Source organism: Chanos chanos, chromosome 6, assembly GCF_902362185.1.
Source record: "Chanos chanos chromosome 6, fChaCha1.1, whole genome shotgun sequence".
Lineage (NCBI taxonomy): Eukaryota > Metazoa > Chordata > Actinopteri > Gonorynchiformes > Chanidae > Chanos > Chanos chanos.
Genome location: NC_044500.1, coordinates 10,456,268 through 10,472,450, shown reverse-complemented (window position 1 = coordinate 10,472,450; position 16,183 = coordinate 10,456,268). Strand labels below are relative to the sequence as shown.

At 45.1% G+C, this 16,183-nt stretch overlaps 1 protein-coding gene across 1 annotated transcript; it reads right to left on the bottom strand.

Annotated features, from left to right (window-relative positions):
* Positions 1 to 1,672: 1,672 nt before the first annotated feature.
* tfdp2 (transcription factor Dp-2) lies at positions 1,673 to 13,486 on the bottom strand. Its single transcript, XM_030777418.1, has 10 exons — positions 13,440 to 13,486; positions 11,000 to 11,127; positions 10,749 to 10,796; positions 6,546 to 6,708; positions 5,481 to 5,627; positions 4,091 to 4,159; positions 2,943 to 3,094; positions 2,287 to 2,453; positions 2,033 to 2,075; positions 1,673 to 1,810 (listed from the first exon to the last, which is right to left on the bottom strand). Exons 1-10 carry the CDS (start codon positions 13,440 to 13,442, stop codon positions 1,705 to 1,707), a joined length of 1,026 nt encoding a protein of 341 aa, XP_030633278.1. The 5' UTR covers positions 13,443 to 13,486; the 3' UTR covers positions 1,673 to 1,704.
* Between the last annotated feature and the right edge of the window lie 2,697 nt (positions 13,487 to 16,183).

The window sequence follows — 16,183 nt, the reverse complement described above, 5'->3', positions numbered from 1 at the left end:
TTCTTATTGGGGGGGGGGGGGGGGGGGCGTTGTCACAATTGTATGATTGGTATCTTCGGCCCTTGCCGCGCGCCTCATAGCTATTCATGCGATAACGGGAGTGACAGATGACACAGCTCTGTGGTTTGAGATGACACCGGTTACAACTTTCTACTATTCTCCCTTAAGAGGGATGTCACGTCATAAAAAGCGGAATCATACCGCAGTGATGTGCGTTCTCAGCGTTTCATTACATTTAATGCATTTTAAATCCAGATCTTCTTTCTCTGCGGTCAGAGGAAGAAAAAGGTGCTGCTTTAACCTCTGTACTGCTCTGTGTAGGCATCCCTTACAACATGGTAGATAATCTACATTTTATCTTAAACACCGCCTAATCTACAATTATGGGGCAGCTTGTCAAATTACTAAAAATGATATGTTTATCTTCAGCAATTAGCATAACCGATAAATTTAATTAAAAAAAAAAAAAAAAAACCCTAGAGGCTCTACCAGTCTTTGAGGCTGCCCAAATACACACATACACAAAGACACAAACACACACAGAGGTAACCAAAATTATACGTTTATATATGTATATACACAGTTACATTTTCAAACCAAAGTATGAACCATGTTGGAATACAAACAGTAGTAAGATTTACTGTTTTGTTAGGGTTTCAGAAGACAGTCTGGTCTTTAAAACACAGAGACCTGAGTGGGTCTGAGAAGGCAGTGTCTTTCAAATAGGCCTTTCAATATTGTCTTTAGGACTCTAACAAAAATAGGTTTTTATCAAGAGATGCTATTCTACATATCACACAAGAACACTACATCTCCCATCATGCACCTCTTTAAACCACATGTACTCAGATAAAGATGGCTGTCAGCATGTTTCTGTTTTTTTTTTCTTTCTTTCTTTTTTTTTTTCCTTTGTTTTGTTTTGTTTTTGTTTGTTTTGTTTTTTTTTTAAATCAAACTATTGCAGTGAATGGCAAAAATGCAAAACAATGCAATTTGCAACAACAGAACAGTGCGTCAAAGATGATTTTAAAAAAGAATTTCTACAAAACATTTTTTTTCTTTTTCTTTTTTTTTTTTTTTTTAAATAAAGCTTACAAATCCCTTCCAGATAATGAACATAGAAGAAGGCAGGGAAAAGGAAACGATGCCTTGCCACCCCAACTCCCCTCAAAAAAAACCCCAAAAAACAGTACACTAGCATAAATCATAAACACACATTCAACTACATAGATAATGATTTCATATTTGCATGTAACAGGGGAAATAAATATCAGGACCTCTTTTTTTGAAGAGGACAGAAGAGACATCCTGCTCAGAAGATGACGAGTAAGTATTTCAGTCTAAGATTTGTTTCAAGGCATCTGAAGTGATCAGTGATATCTGCTATTATAACCCAAAAAACAAAAGCTCTCTTCTGCACCCCGACCTGCGGCTTGCTCGTGTGAAAAAGCACCGTACGACAAAGCAGACCATCTTTCCCAGAGACAAGATTCTTATCAGTTAGTACTAGAGTGGGAGAAAAGAAGAACGGAACAGAGATACATAGGATTATTTAAAAATATCTTAATAGAAACCAGAGTGTCAGCTTATTTCCTGTGTAGCATTCCTTCCCTGCCCTGAGCGGGAAGTCAGAGTTGGCTTGGGGGGGGGGGGGGGGGTTTGGGGGGGCAGTCTCGGAGGACACGCGGAGGTCGATCGGGTCGGTCACTCGGGGGAGGAGGGCTCGTCGTCCTCCTCCTCTTCATCGTCGTCTTCCTCGTTGAAGGAGCTGCGTGATTCCGAGGCGTGCGAGGGCGCGGTGCTGCTGTGACTGTGAGAAAGGGGAGGAGTCAAGATTGATCGTTCAACTGGACCACACGCTCGGACACAGCTTTCTCGAAACAAGCAGAGCGGGGTCTTATTTTTGCGTCTGTCGGCAACCTACTGTATGTCAAATTATGAATGTGGTCTAATTTACTGCAATTTTAACGTAACAAAAGGGTATTATGAGGAGAGTAGGGTTAAAGGGTAGGATGCCTAAATCAGGTTATACCTTGTATGGCTGAGTGGGGTTCTACTGGAGTTTCTGGCCATAGCTGTTAGGGTAGAATAAAAAAAAAAAAAAAAAAAAAAAAAAAAAAAAACAATTGAAATTTACTGGAACATACGCAAATACAACCGTGTTCATACTCGTTTAATTACAAAAATGAATATGCCAACAGCTGCATGGCTGAATCTTTCAACCACGATAACGTAAAGGAATCCCATGTGTGAGGAGGTTGACGAAGGAGTCTCGGAATATCTAACCTGTGACATAGGCCTCGAGAGATTTGGGCACAAGGGACTTGGCTATGCTGAGGTTCTCGGGTGAACACTTTCCGTTCTCCAACCCCAGGGACATGCCCATCCGCTTCAGAATCTCAATGTCGTCATGAATCTCAAACGTGTTGTCGAAGTTAAAGAGGTATTCACACCTGCGCATGGCCACAGAGATGACAGTGAAACAGGAGAGTTATTAACATGGAAACATTAGTGCCAAACACATAACTGAGCTCTCATCTCTGCTGACGGCACCATTAGTAGGATGAAGGCATGACATGGGTTTCCAATCTTTCTGACAACTTTAATTGCCTAAAATGATTATTTCTTGGCTGATGTGGTTGCCCAAAATGGTTATAACATGGTCATGTCTATGTAGTCTGCACTGTTACAAATTTAAATCAGTAATAGTTCTTATGCAGATATGAACCGTTGCTCCATCCATCGTGTTACAGAACAGTATACATAGTTCTGTAGTGTATGCTCAGAAGGCTGATAAGAATGAGAAGGGGCTCTATACTCTATAGTCAGGAATGCTATATTAACTGTATTGTCACACTAGAGCCATTTTAACTGTGTGGCACTATAGAGAGGCAGAGAGAGAGAGAGAGAGAGAGAGAGAGACTGAGATGGGCCTGTCATACTTGTCGCTGGAGATGGAGCAGTCGATGACTGTGCGCACGTCTGTGTTGAGGATGATGAAGGGGAGCTGAATGACAGATCCAGGAGGGGGCGGAGTCTGGGCGGCCGCCTCACTCGCCTGATTCCTCTGCACCAGGTTCTTAAAGGCTATTTGCTGCACAGAGCAAGGCAACGAGAATTAATACACTCTCTCTCACACACACAGGAACAAACACTCCCACATCAGCACGAACATACACAAAACATTTCGGACATGATATAGTGGCACTTCCAAGCACACAGAATAACCCCGTTCACTAGATTTACGCATTTTCACTCCAATTCCCCGACTCACACACACACACACACACAAGCATGCACACACACAATCTGATTTTCAATCTGGGAAAGTAGTGTGTGGGTGTTGTGTGGCTGTTCAATGACTGGAACCAAACCAATGCCATCTATTCAGCGTGACGGGAGCACTCCCCTGCTCCCGTCCCAAACCGGGCCCAGCGCCCGTCTGATGACGGATGGCCTATCAAAGCCAAGGCCTTCTCTGCACAGTAAACACAGCTTATCAAACCCCCTCCCTTACGCAGCATCTGCATTCGTGTCACCGACCAAACCGCCGTCAGTAAACGTGCCAAATACGCTTTGGAGCTTTTTCCTTTCTTTTTTTTTTTTTTTAAATTTTTTTTTTAAGCTTTTTCAATACGCTCGGCCCTTTACGTTACGCGTCCGTAGTGTGTGTGTGTGTGTGTGTGTGTGTGAAGGTTTAGATTACGGGAGCTGTAAATTTCACGGGCGTCTTTAATTTCACCGCAAGGAGATGGAAGGGAGGATGGGGTCTCCCTCGCTCAAACAATCAATCGATACTGTGAGATTACAGCTAGCCTCCCAAACCATGGATCAATGCCGTAATTATTCCTCCTCTCAACTCCTCTCCTCTCCTCTCTCTCCAACTCTCCAGCTGCCTTTCAGTACTAAACCATACGTGGGGTTGCTTTATAGGCTAATCTGACATGGGCTGACTTCACCAGGTTTTAAATATATTTGTTGGTCAGAATAACAGAGGGAACCGGTGTGGAGGGGCAGGACAATTTGTTCGTGTCTGTTCAACTGTGAAGCGCCATACGTGAAAGTGATTTGAATATTGGATTGTATTTACCTGAAGAATGAGCTCTTCCAGCTGGGCTCGTTTCTGTCTTATCCTCTCCAAGCGCTTCTGTTTCTCCAACTGGAACACGAACACACAGAGACATTTCAGCTGAACGCCTCTGTTTCACATCTCAGTCTGAACTGGACATGTCTGTCCATCTCAGCGCGCTTACAAAAGGTCAGATGTTCGAGATAGAAAGAGACTGTATGCGTGCGTGTGTGTGTGTGTGTGCTGGGGTTATCTGTGTGCCAATTTTGAGTGGAAAGATGATGGCATATGGTGTGTGCATGTATGTGTGTGTGTGTGTGTATGCAGGCGATGGATGTGTGTGTATGTATGTGTGTGTGTATGTGTGTGTGTGTGTGTGTGTGTGTGTGTGTGTGTGTTGGAGGAAAGGTATGACGGATCCAGGACAGATCTGTGCTCTGTATCACAGCAGACTGACAGCCTATGACTGCCCAGGAGAGCTCTTTAGTCTCCCGAACCTCCTCTTCTCCCACAACCCCCCCCCCCCCCCCCCCCCCCCGCCCCGATCCTTCTGTTTTACTCCTCTCCATCACCTCCTCCATCCCCTTCTCTGTCATCCTGTCTGCGCTCCTCTCAGACGTGACAGTAACAGATGCTGTCAGAGAGCTCTTCTATCCACAGCAATCAGTCCCCACACAAAGAGACTGGCCTCTACACCTCATATACTTACTGTGTAGAACACATATTGTGACTCCACTCAATAACTACATATGGGCATTAGTGCATTAAACATGCTTAGAGGTGGCGTTATTTTGCCAGACACTCATGCCCAGCTCTGTGTGGGTACTGACATAGCCTGACTACGCCGTGTGAAGCTTAGCCAGAAGGAGGACTCTCATTGCTTGTGTTGCAAATGTTAAGTGCTACAAGCAACACTGGATGCCATGCTGACGGCCTTATTTACATTAAGGGCGCATCTTTCCCATTAAGGAGGAGGATTCTGGAGAGGAGAACAATGACATCCTATTAACATGTAGAAGAGCCAGCCCTCTGACCTCATGCTCCATATCTCTCTCTCTCTCTCTCAATCTCCCTCATCTCTCTCTTTAACTGTAGAGTTGCAGTGTTCTCTGCAGTGCTGAGCTGGGGTAGATTTATATTACGAGGTGTTCTCTAGTAGTTATACATCTACGCTCTGCCTCCGCACTCTAAAAGGCAGAGTGGAGTTTTGATGTGGTGGCTGTTCTACTGGATGTTGGTTTGTCATGTCTGCAGTGCAGAGCAGCACCACTGGGAGTGAACAGATTTAGGCTGTGGTGTGTTATAGGCCTACAGCTGTGGTCACATCTCTCTGATTGTGGCTTTGCTGCTCTGACTGTTATGGTGAGCTGCGGGTTTCTCGGGGGTTCGGGGCGACTGCGATCCGTCTCACCTCGAGGTTGTGACACTCCTGTGCTGAGTTTGTGGGCAGGCCGATCCAGCGAATCTCCTTCTTCTCTTTAGAGATGATGTTCATGGCCATGAGCACGTTCAGGGCGTCGTACACGCGCCGACGAATGTTCTTCTGGTCGTACACCTGCTGCAAGTACACACACACACACGCACACACACACACACACACACACACACACACATACACACATACACACACACACATACACACACATACACACACATGCATGCACACAGACACGCACACAGACACGCACACACACAAACATGCACGCACACAGACACGCACGCACACAGACAATTAAAATCATGCCTTAAAAAAAATGCATCTTTCTGGTTTTTTTTTTCCTGTATGCCCTCCAATCCAACCTTAAATCATCTGGGCACCCCCTGTGCCCACTCCAAACTCAAACTGCTACCTTCGCCTGCAGCCAAATCTTTTTTAATTGTACTTTTAGCATTCCAGAGGAGCTAAGGAGATTAACTTCAGGCCCTGCGACATTGGGTGTCCTGTCAGAACTAATACCGGAAAATATTCCCCACAGGCTGCCTCCTCCACTCTTACAGCCAGCCCGGGATCTGCTCTGTGTAGTCACACTCCAACAGGAAGCTGAGACATACAAACATCCACATAAATCTAATACTTCCTATAAGTGAAATGGGAAAAACCCTGCATGCTGGAAATAGGAGAAAGTGCTGAAAACAGATCAGAACTTTATGGGAGATTTGAGGTTTTTTTGGTTTTTTTTTAAAAAGAAACACTTTACTGAAGTTACCCCCTAGATGTCCTGAGTTTAATATACCACTAGATCTATTTCAGGCGAGATTACTAAACAGTTACTGGGGATACTTCCGTTTGAAGAGAGGACATTCATAAATAGCTTTAATAAAAGTTTTCCCTTTTTCTGCGACACGGTGGATTGTTTATGTTCTCCGCGTCCGTGTTCGTTAAAAACGTGGAGTTGGTTCTTTCTCTCGAGATGATTACGCTAATGGCTGCGTTGTGAAATGAGTGGCTTTTGAGTGGGGGGACTGGGCTGCTTACCGAGTCGGCTGGCATCAGGTTGCTGGCGTGGGTAAACTCTGCCACCAGCTCGTCTGCCACCTCGTTATAGGACGTGGTGCCCTTCTTCTGCACCTTCTCACACACTTTCATAGAGAAATGCCTCAGCCCCTTCCCATTCTTATCAGCCTTCTTCAGCCGCTTACTGCAGACAGACAGACCGACACACACAGAGAGACAGACAGAGAGAGAGAGAGAGAGAGAGAGAGAGAGAGAGAGAGAGAGAGAGAGAGAGAGAACATATACTCGTGGTTAGGGATGAGCCAAAGGCTTTCAAAGTCCCTCACAGTTCTCCAGTATTTTATATGCACTAAAACCAGCAGGCCTGTGATGAGTCAATCCAGAGCTTTGCTTTTTCCCTCTGCTATAAATACCAGTGATGAACATATTAAACTTTTGCTGTAGTCAGTCTCTGTATATCACAGTCAGATCTCTCCCTCTCTCTAAAGCACTTCCCTTCACTCACACACACACACACACACACACACACACACACACACACACACACACACACACACACAGACAGACAGACAGACAGACAGAGTGAGATGACATCACGCTTAGGTCATCATGCTTAAGGTCAGACTTTTAACGTGCCAGTGAGCAAGACACCTTTTTGTTTTTGTCGCTTTTTACACTACAACCCAAGTTATCTTCCTCTGCGTGTGCGTGTGCGTGTGCGTGCGAGCACGTGTGCGTTTTAAGTGCACGACACAGTTTTCCACTCTCCTACTGATCATGGGTATTGTCACAGTGAGAGACTGGTGGATGCGTCACATTAAGCTGGACATCCGTATGAAAATACACAAAACACACAAGTATGAGGCAGAGACACTTCATTTCACTGCACAGGCATTTGATTCCCTCCCCCTAAAACAGCATACAGGGGAAAAAAAAAAAGAGAGAGAGAGATAAAATACGACAGACAAAGAAAGGGGGTAGAAGACAGAAGGAGAGAGAAGATGAGAGAGAGGGAGCACAGGGAGAGAGACAGAGAGAGCAAATGGCTACTGCAAAAAGAGACAGATGGAGAAAAGACAGTTACAGTGCCGAACAACCTCACACAAGAGAGAAAAAAAAAACATTTACAGAGAGGAAATTTAAATATGAATTTGAATGAAGGACAAAGCAAGGGATTAGGCCATACAAAAGAGAAAAGGAGCCAAGACCAGACAGCTGCAGAAGGAGGAACAGAGAGAGAGAGAGAGAGAGAGAGAGAGAGAGAGAGAGAGAGAGAGGGGGTACAATAGTAGAACAGATGAATGGTGACTTTCCCTCTCAGGTATAAAAGATTACATAACATCAGCCAATCATTTGAGAATGGAAGAGCGAGCACATGCTCAGAGAAGAACGACGCGTTATTGGCCAGGACAACGGTGATGCACAATCTGATGTCACGCATGAGCATGTGTGTGAGGGCAAAAATGGGCTGGGGGTGTGTGCATGTGCGTGTGTACTGTATGTGCACGCGTCTGCGGGTGAGACAGAGTCAGAGAGAGAGAACGAAAGAAAGAGAAAGAGAAAGACAGAAAGAGAAAGAGAGAAAGAAAGAAAGAAAGAAAGAAAGAAAGAAAGAAAGAAAGAAAGAAAGAAAGAAAGAAAGAAAGGAGAGAAAAAGGCAAGGAAGGAAAAGAATGGGAGGAAGGGAGAAAGAGACGAACAAAGACAGTACACAGACATCTTTTACAAACTGACCACTGGCCAATAGCACATACATTCATGGATTGGAGTGGAGGGCAGCGGCCCATTCATTCTCATCCTCCTTCTCTCAGACACACACACGCACGCACACACGCACACACACATACGCGCACACACACATACGCACACACACACACACGCACGCACACACGCACACACAGGCACATACTCTACACATTCTGCACAGAGCACAGTGCTAGCATAAATAAAATGACTGCAGAGCAGTGAATTATGTAACTATAGCTCAGTGGAGGAGAGTAGGGGATATGAGGGGGAGAGAGAGAGAGAGAGAGAGAGAGAGAGAGCACGAGAGAGAGAGAGAGAGAGAGAGAGAGCACGAGAGAGAGAGAGAGAGAGAGAGCACGAGAGAGAGAGAGAGAGAGAGAGAGTGGGGGTGGAGGTGCTACATGGTGGCAGCTTGGAGTTCCAGTTGTCAGGGTAAATTAGTTCCAGACCCCCAGCTTGCAAAATTTGGCTGTAATGAGTGAGATAAAATGGCGGCTATATCACAGAGAGAGAGGAGAAAGAGAGTGTGATCAGCAAGCTGAGAGGAGTTATGCGTACACACGCACGCACACACACGCACAAGTGCACGCACGCACACACACGCGCGCAAAGGCATTCCTAAACGCATACACATTAACACACTCACACATTAACACTCTGCGGTTGTTCACAAGTCTGTATTAAACATTTACACCCACAAACAGGTACACACAAAAACACACATACACACTCCACTTTCTCCTTAGCAACAGCAGTGACAGTCTTTTTCCCCGTTTGACAAATGTTTCAGAATGAAAAAGGCCCAGACCACAGCACTCTGTGTGTATGTGTGTGTGTGTGTGTGTGTGAGTGAGAGAGAGAGAGAGAGAGAGAGAGAAGAAAGAGAAAGGGAGAGATAACACACATACTCATGCAGACAGAGAGAGACAGAGGAGGGGGGTGGGGGTGAGAAAAGGAGGGGAGGTGAAGAAGGGTAAAAAGAGGAGCAGAGGAAGAGACAGATGAAGGGAGATGTATGTGACCTTTCACGGGAGAAGATACATCTGCTACTATGCAGTATGCGGCTGGAGTCACAGCGGAGACAGACAGAGGGAGGCAACCAAGTGTCTGTGTGTGTGTGTGTGTGTGTGTGTGTTTAAAGGTGCAGCTGGAGGGAAATCATTAGGGAATCAACCATGAGAGACCCAAGCTTGCTAGAGAGGGAGTGTGTGAGTGAGGGAGTGAGAGGGAGAGCAAGAGTGAATGTGTCTGTGTGTGCGAAGTTGTGTGTGTGTGTGAGTGACGCCACGGTCTCTCCACTCTTAACATCTACTGAATAATTTAGTCGACCTGCAGGGAGAGCAGTGTTCAATATTTCACTGGCCTCAACACCCATCACGCACAAAGCATCTCTCTGATGCTAATCTCTTGGATTTTCCTCTTAAGACTCAAACCGTGACAGTGAGAAATCATGACCGGAGTGTTTGAACGGGACTTATCCGTTCCTGTGTCGTTCCGATGTTTCTCTGCCCATCTCCTCTGAGACCAGCTGTGCTTCACCAAGCTGTTACCTGTCTGATGCAGCCCAGCTCCTCCCAAGCAAGAGCTTGATCAATGACTAATCAACTGCAGCAGTGTAGGGCAAAGACACAGGACCAAAGAGAAGGGGCACGGTGGAGACAGACAGACTGAGAGAACAAGCAAGAGAGGGGAAGACAGAGAGGGAGAGGGCCAGCGGCAGGGGGAGAGAGAGGGGGAAAAGAAAAAGAGAGAAAAAAAAAAATAGAGAGAGAGAGTGGGACAGAGAGGGAGTGTGTGAGTGAGTGGAAGAGATGGAGAGAGAGAAACAGACAGACAGAGAATGAGCTCTGTGATGACTCAGCAGTGGTGTTACTACTCGGGGGAAATGCTGTGTGTGTGTGTGTGCGCGCGTGTGTTTGCGCATGCGTGATACAGGAGAAGATGCACTTAGGACACACTCTCCCTAAAAAACAACTGGGTGTGCAGCTGTGCTCTTAAAGCACTCCGCATAAACCATCTGAGCCACAGAAATCCCAACAGAGCATGAAACACCACACACACACACACACACACACAGACACGCACACACAGACACGCACACACAGACACGCACACACAGACACGCACACACAGACACGCACACACAGACACGCACATACGCACTCATTCCCTCTCACTCTTCCACATCAACTCCTTACACCTACTGCTCCTGAGGCTTAGGTCCATACATTGACACTTATTACTCCTGTAGCACACTTTGACCACTGTCTCTACCGTACAGTCAATAGAAGCGGAACGGACTCATTTACCTGGATGAGGAGTCACTTGAACACAGGCCATCCCTGTATAAGGACAGAGAAAATGTCCAGGTTTAGTGCAGAGTTAATAGAACATCTATTAGTAATTCGTTCATAATCTGTCCTATTGCTTGGCACGACTCATGCACAGATACGGTGATGATATTTGTCCGGAACTTACCGGTCAGAGAAATAGGAGTCGATAAAATCGTGGCTCCGTTTTTTGGCCCTATTGAAATATGAAAGAGCACATAAAACTACTGCACATCGACACAACCAATTATGACCAGCAGGGGGCACCAAGCATGTGTGTTTATAAATGGAACTGGCAAAAAAAAGAGAGCCAGCACAAGGAAGACAGAAAGAAACAAAGAAAGAAAGAAAGAAAAAAGAGAAAAAAAAAGAGAGAAATGGGAGAGGGGGAGGTCTTACCCTGGGGTCCACTCATTGCCTTCAGGGAGGCGTCCCTGCGTTACCATGGCAGCCGGCGTAGTGTGTGCAAAAGGGCTGCCGATGAGGATACTCCCTGAGTGTTGAACTCTCTGAGGTGTGCTGATGATCTAGAAAGGAAGGAAGGAAGAAAGAAAGAAAGAAAGAAAGAAAGAAAAAAAAAAGAGGATGAGAGAGAGACAGATTCTTATGCCACGATGCTTATGCAAATTCTCATGCAAAACTGTCCGGCGACAGGTTAAGACAAGCGGTTGGCAACCGTGTAACTCAACACAAAGACTTGTTCTGTGAGAGGAAGTATAAACCGGCAACGGTTTAAAAGTCCAGACGGACCGAACAGAACCGTACATAGAGGTAATCAGAAGAAAAAGAATACAGACAAGAGTGGTAGTGAACTGAAGACTACAGTGCTATCTCTGTTCATTTAAAGAGTCTAACAGGTAGTGATATATTGTTACACTGTTGTGTATTCTCCAGAACATTCCACAGGCCTGTAAAGGTTAAAGGTTACAGGGTTGGGGCTGCTGTTTGGGGTAATGTTCCTATAAGGCATTTAAGGCCCTGCAGACCAGGGACAAGTCTCAGCACTTCCACCTCGCCCAACACAGAGGAGCATCTAAACAACAGGAGAGAGAGAGAGAGAGCATCAGCTGGCTACAACAGGGCGCTAATAAGATCCTAGGTTAAATATAGCTGTCAGAGTCTAGCAAGCCCTACACACACACACACACACACACACAAATAAACACTCTTATTATTCCATCAGTCCTGATCCGGAGTTGTCCGAGTGAGGGATTTTCAGTGTCTTTCTACATCTGAGAGAATCTCTGCTTCTTTTCCTCTCCTCCATCAGCGTCGCCTTGCTCTAATCTCCACGGACATCCACCAAGGACACCCATCGCCACAGCCTCCATCAATCAACTTAACGCTGTGTGAAATCTTCACTCCCCCCTCTCTCTCTCTCTCACCTCACCTCTCCTCCTCTCTTTCTCCCTCTCCTCCTCCTCTCTCGCCTCGCTTCTCTTTCAATCCTTCCATCTTTCTCCTCACAGCCTCGTTACAAACGGTAGTAAAACCAATGACTTGTTGAATTACTGACGTTGAAAAAAAAAAAAAAAACCTTTACAGAACATGAATATATCTTTGGCTTTGGCTGACGTTAACCTCTGTTAGACGCAGTAAACCTATGTGAAATGTAATGTGAACTACATGTACTTGAAACGTATATGAGAGGTTTATCTGGGCCTTAGGGTGGCGTGTGCGTGTAGAGCTTGAGTTTGAGCCATGGGTTTGGTGAGAGGCCCTGTGTGAGTAGATGCACGTCATGTGCATCTCTGACGAGCGTGCGTGGGGGTCTTAACGAGGGTCTCTGTGCTTCCCTCTCCATTAACGAACTCGTTAAGAGACCCAGAGACACAAAGTAGGATTCTGTTCCCCTCAAACCAGGCTGAAGAGGGCTTCTCCTCTCATCTGCCTCATCGCTCCATCCCGTTCTCTCCCAAACTGCGACTCCCCGTTCTACCGTACCAAACCTGAACCTGAACCTCAACCCTCCTCTCCTAGCGTTTCTCTTTTCTCTCGGAGCTCTCTCTCACAGCTGTACTCTGGGTCTCTCTCAGTCTTTCAATTACCTGCCTCTCCTCTGACCCTTTCTACCGTTTCTACTCATCCGTTGAAGCCTCATTCTTCTTGCCCTAGCTGGACCCTTATCTTCTCTGTTCTCCTGTGCTCTCTTACTCTCTCATCACTGTTGTTCCCACCTCCACCTCCCTTATCTTCCCTTTACCTTCACTGTGCATGGAATTGGCATTTGCTCCTCACAGGATCTCAAACACACGGGGCCAGAGTGGTTGTGTGAGAGTGTGTGCATCCGTGCATAAGCTATATTCTCCATCTCCTAAGATCACAACTGCCACCTTGTGGTCACATGGAGAACTGCACTGGTGACTGACGTGACCATAGCAAACACTGTAGGTCAGTATGAGAGGTCAAAGGAGAGACTTGCAACCAGTGTTCAGCTTTTTCAAAAAGTTAGCTTTAAAGTTGCTAATTTATGCTATATAACAACTCTCAAATGTCGTTAAAAGACTATGTATGACTGTGCATGCATCAGGTCTGGGGGGTGTGTGTGTGTGCGTGTGTGTGTCTGTGTCTAGGTAAGACAGAGAGGGAGAGACAGACAGAGAGAGAATGTGTGTATGGGGTGGGGGACTGTGTGTACTTTAGCCCACCAACACACTCATAAATTTGATATACTCCAACCATGTGTGTGAGAATAAGACTTGTGTGTGTGTATGTGTGTGTGTGTGTGTGTGTGTATGTGTGTGTGTGTGTGTGTGTGCGTGTGTGTGTGAATGTTTATACGACACAGTGATGTAAAGCCAGATTTCCAAAATCAGGCCCATGTGCACATGACACTAACCATCTGGGCTCCTACATTAGAGTTGACTGCTCCTAGAGTGATCTTGGTCGCTGGGCTGCAGTTCGCCGGTGTTACCAAGGAAATGTTGCCTGCAACAGACAAAAACAATCTGCTTTTAGCAACCATGGCTGAATTTCTCTGTGCAGGAACAAAGCAAATGACCAAGCTATTCTTTATCAAGCACTTTTACCACATACAGCGAAAAGAGAAGCTGAGAATATGACCAACATACAGCTGTACACCACTAAGGATAATCCAGCCTAAAACCAGCATTTCCGTTCTTTGTATGGTTTAGTTTATCCTTTTAACTTCTACGTGGAGATCATCTGTCTACTGTATTTTGTTCCACTGAGATTAATACCACTATTTTTCTTCGTGTTCATGTTACTGTAGATTTGACGTCAGACATTACGTTTGTATCCATTTTGATGGGTTTTTTACGTAAATGTAAAACAAATCATCACAAAGCTGATGGTTAATGTATGAGATATGAATGCTCTTTACTGCAGGAAGTTGCAGAGAGATTTCAGAAGAAGACTTGCCCTTTGTGAATGAACCCTTGCACACACAAAAAAAAAAACTCATACTGAAAGTGTTTTTTTACAGGGCTCCACCCTCCAGAAAGAGCCATTATGAACTTTGAGATGGCTGACTGGTTTGTAAGCTGTTCCACATGTGGGTGGTTTTAGGCTGCAAAACCCTGTCAGTCTTCAGAAATCCTGTATGAAATGTGAGCAGTATTAAAAAAAAAAAACACCAGAAGTGTTTTGAGAGTTAACAGTGGAGTCTGTATGTGTGATAGGAGAAGAGTTTTAGAGAGTTAACAGTGGAGTCTGTATGTGTGATAGGAGAAGAGTTTTGAGAGTTAACAGTGGAGTCTGTATGTGTGATAGGAGGAGAGGAGTTTTAGAGAGTTCACAGTGGAGTCTGTATGTGTGATAGGAGGAGAGGAGTTTTAGAGAGTTAACAGTGGAGTCTGTATGTGTGACAGGAGAAGAGTTTTAGAGAGTTAACAGTGGAGTCTGTATGTGTGATAGGAGGAGAGTTTTGAGAGTTAACAGTGGAGTCTGTATGTGTGATAGGAGAAGAGTTTTGAGAGTTAACAGTGGAGTCTGTATGTGTGATAGGAGGAGAGTTTTAGAGAGTTAACAGTGGAGTCTGTATGTGTGATAGGAGGAGAGTTTTAGAGAGTTAACAGTGGAGTCTGTATGTGTGATAGGAGGAGAGTTTTAGAGAGTTAACAGTGGAGTCTGTATGTGTGACAGGAGAAGAAGAGTTTTAGAGAGTTAACAGTGGAGTCTGTATGTGTGATAGGAGAAGAGTTTTAGAGAGTTAACAGTGGAGTCTGTATGTGTGACAGGAGAAGAGGAGTTTTAGAGAGTTAACAGTGGAGTCTGTATGTGTGATAGGAGAAGAGTTTTAGAGAGTTAATAGTGGAGTCTGTATGTGTGATAGGAGAAGAGTTTTAGAGAGTTAACAGTGGAGTCTGTATGTGTGATAGGAGGAGAAGAGTTTTAGAGAGTTAACAGTGGAGTCTGTATGTGTGATAGGAGAAGAGTTTTAGAGAGTTAACAGTGGAGTCTGTATGTGTGATAGGAGGAGAGGAGTTTTGAGAGTTAACAGTGGAGTCTGTATGTGTGACAGGAGGAGAAGAGTTTTAGAGAGTTAACAGTGGAGTCTGTATGTGTGATAGGAGGAGAGGAGTTTTAGAGAGTTAACAGTGGAGTCTGTATGTGTGATAGGAGAAGAGTTTTAGAGAGTTAACAGTGGAGTCTGTATGTGTGATAGGAGAAGAGTTTTAGAGAGTTAACAGTGGAGTCTGTATGTGTGATAGGAGAAGAGTTTTGAAAGTTAACAGTGGAGTCTGTATGTGTGACAGAAGGAGAAGAGTTTTGAGAGTTAACAGTGGAGTCTGTATGTGTGATAGGAGAAGAGTTTTGAGAGTTAACAGTGGAGTCTGTATGTGTGACAGAAGGAGAAGAGTTTTAGAGAGTTAACAGTGGAGTCTATATGTGTGATAGGAGAAGAGTTTTAGAGAGTTAACAGTGGAGTCTGTATGTGTGATAGGAGAAGAGTTTTGAGAGTCAACAGTGGAGTCTGTATGTGTGACAGAAGGAGAAGAGTTTTGAGAGTTAACAGTGGAGTCTGTATGTGTGATAGGAGAAGAGTTTTGAAAGTTAACAGTGGAGTCTGTATGTGTGACAGAAGGAGAAGAGTTTTGAGAGTTAACAGTGGAGTCTGTATGTGTGATAGGAGAAGAGTTTTGAGAGTTAACAGTGGAGTCTGTATGTGTGATAGGAGGAGAGGAGTTTTAGAGAGTTAACAGTGGAGTCTGTATGTGTGATAGGAGAAGAGTTTTAGAGAGTTAACAGTGGAGTCTGTATGTGTGATAGGAGAAGAGTTTTGAGAGTTAACAGTGGAGTCTGTATGTGTGACAGGAGGAGAAGAGTTTTAGAGAGTTAACAGTGGAGTCTGTATGTGTGATATAGAGGCAGATGTTCTGAGATTAAAAGCGTACATGAAGTTCACACCCTTGGGCTCTAAATGTTTCGATAGGGACATGAATACCATTGAGACTGTAACTTGAGAAACCTTAAGCAATGTAAACGCCTATGAGATCACACACACACACACCCCGGTGCGAGCATTCACGCAAACAGGGAACACACACACGCCGCTGTCCGGGTGCAGAGTCTTACGTTAACGCTGCCCCACACTACGCAAGCTCCACACACACACACACA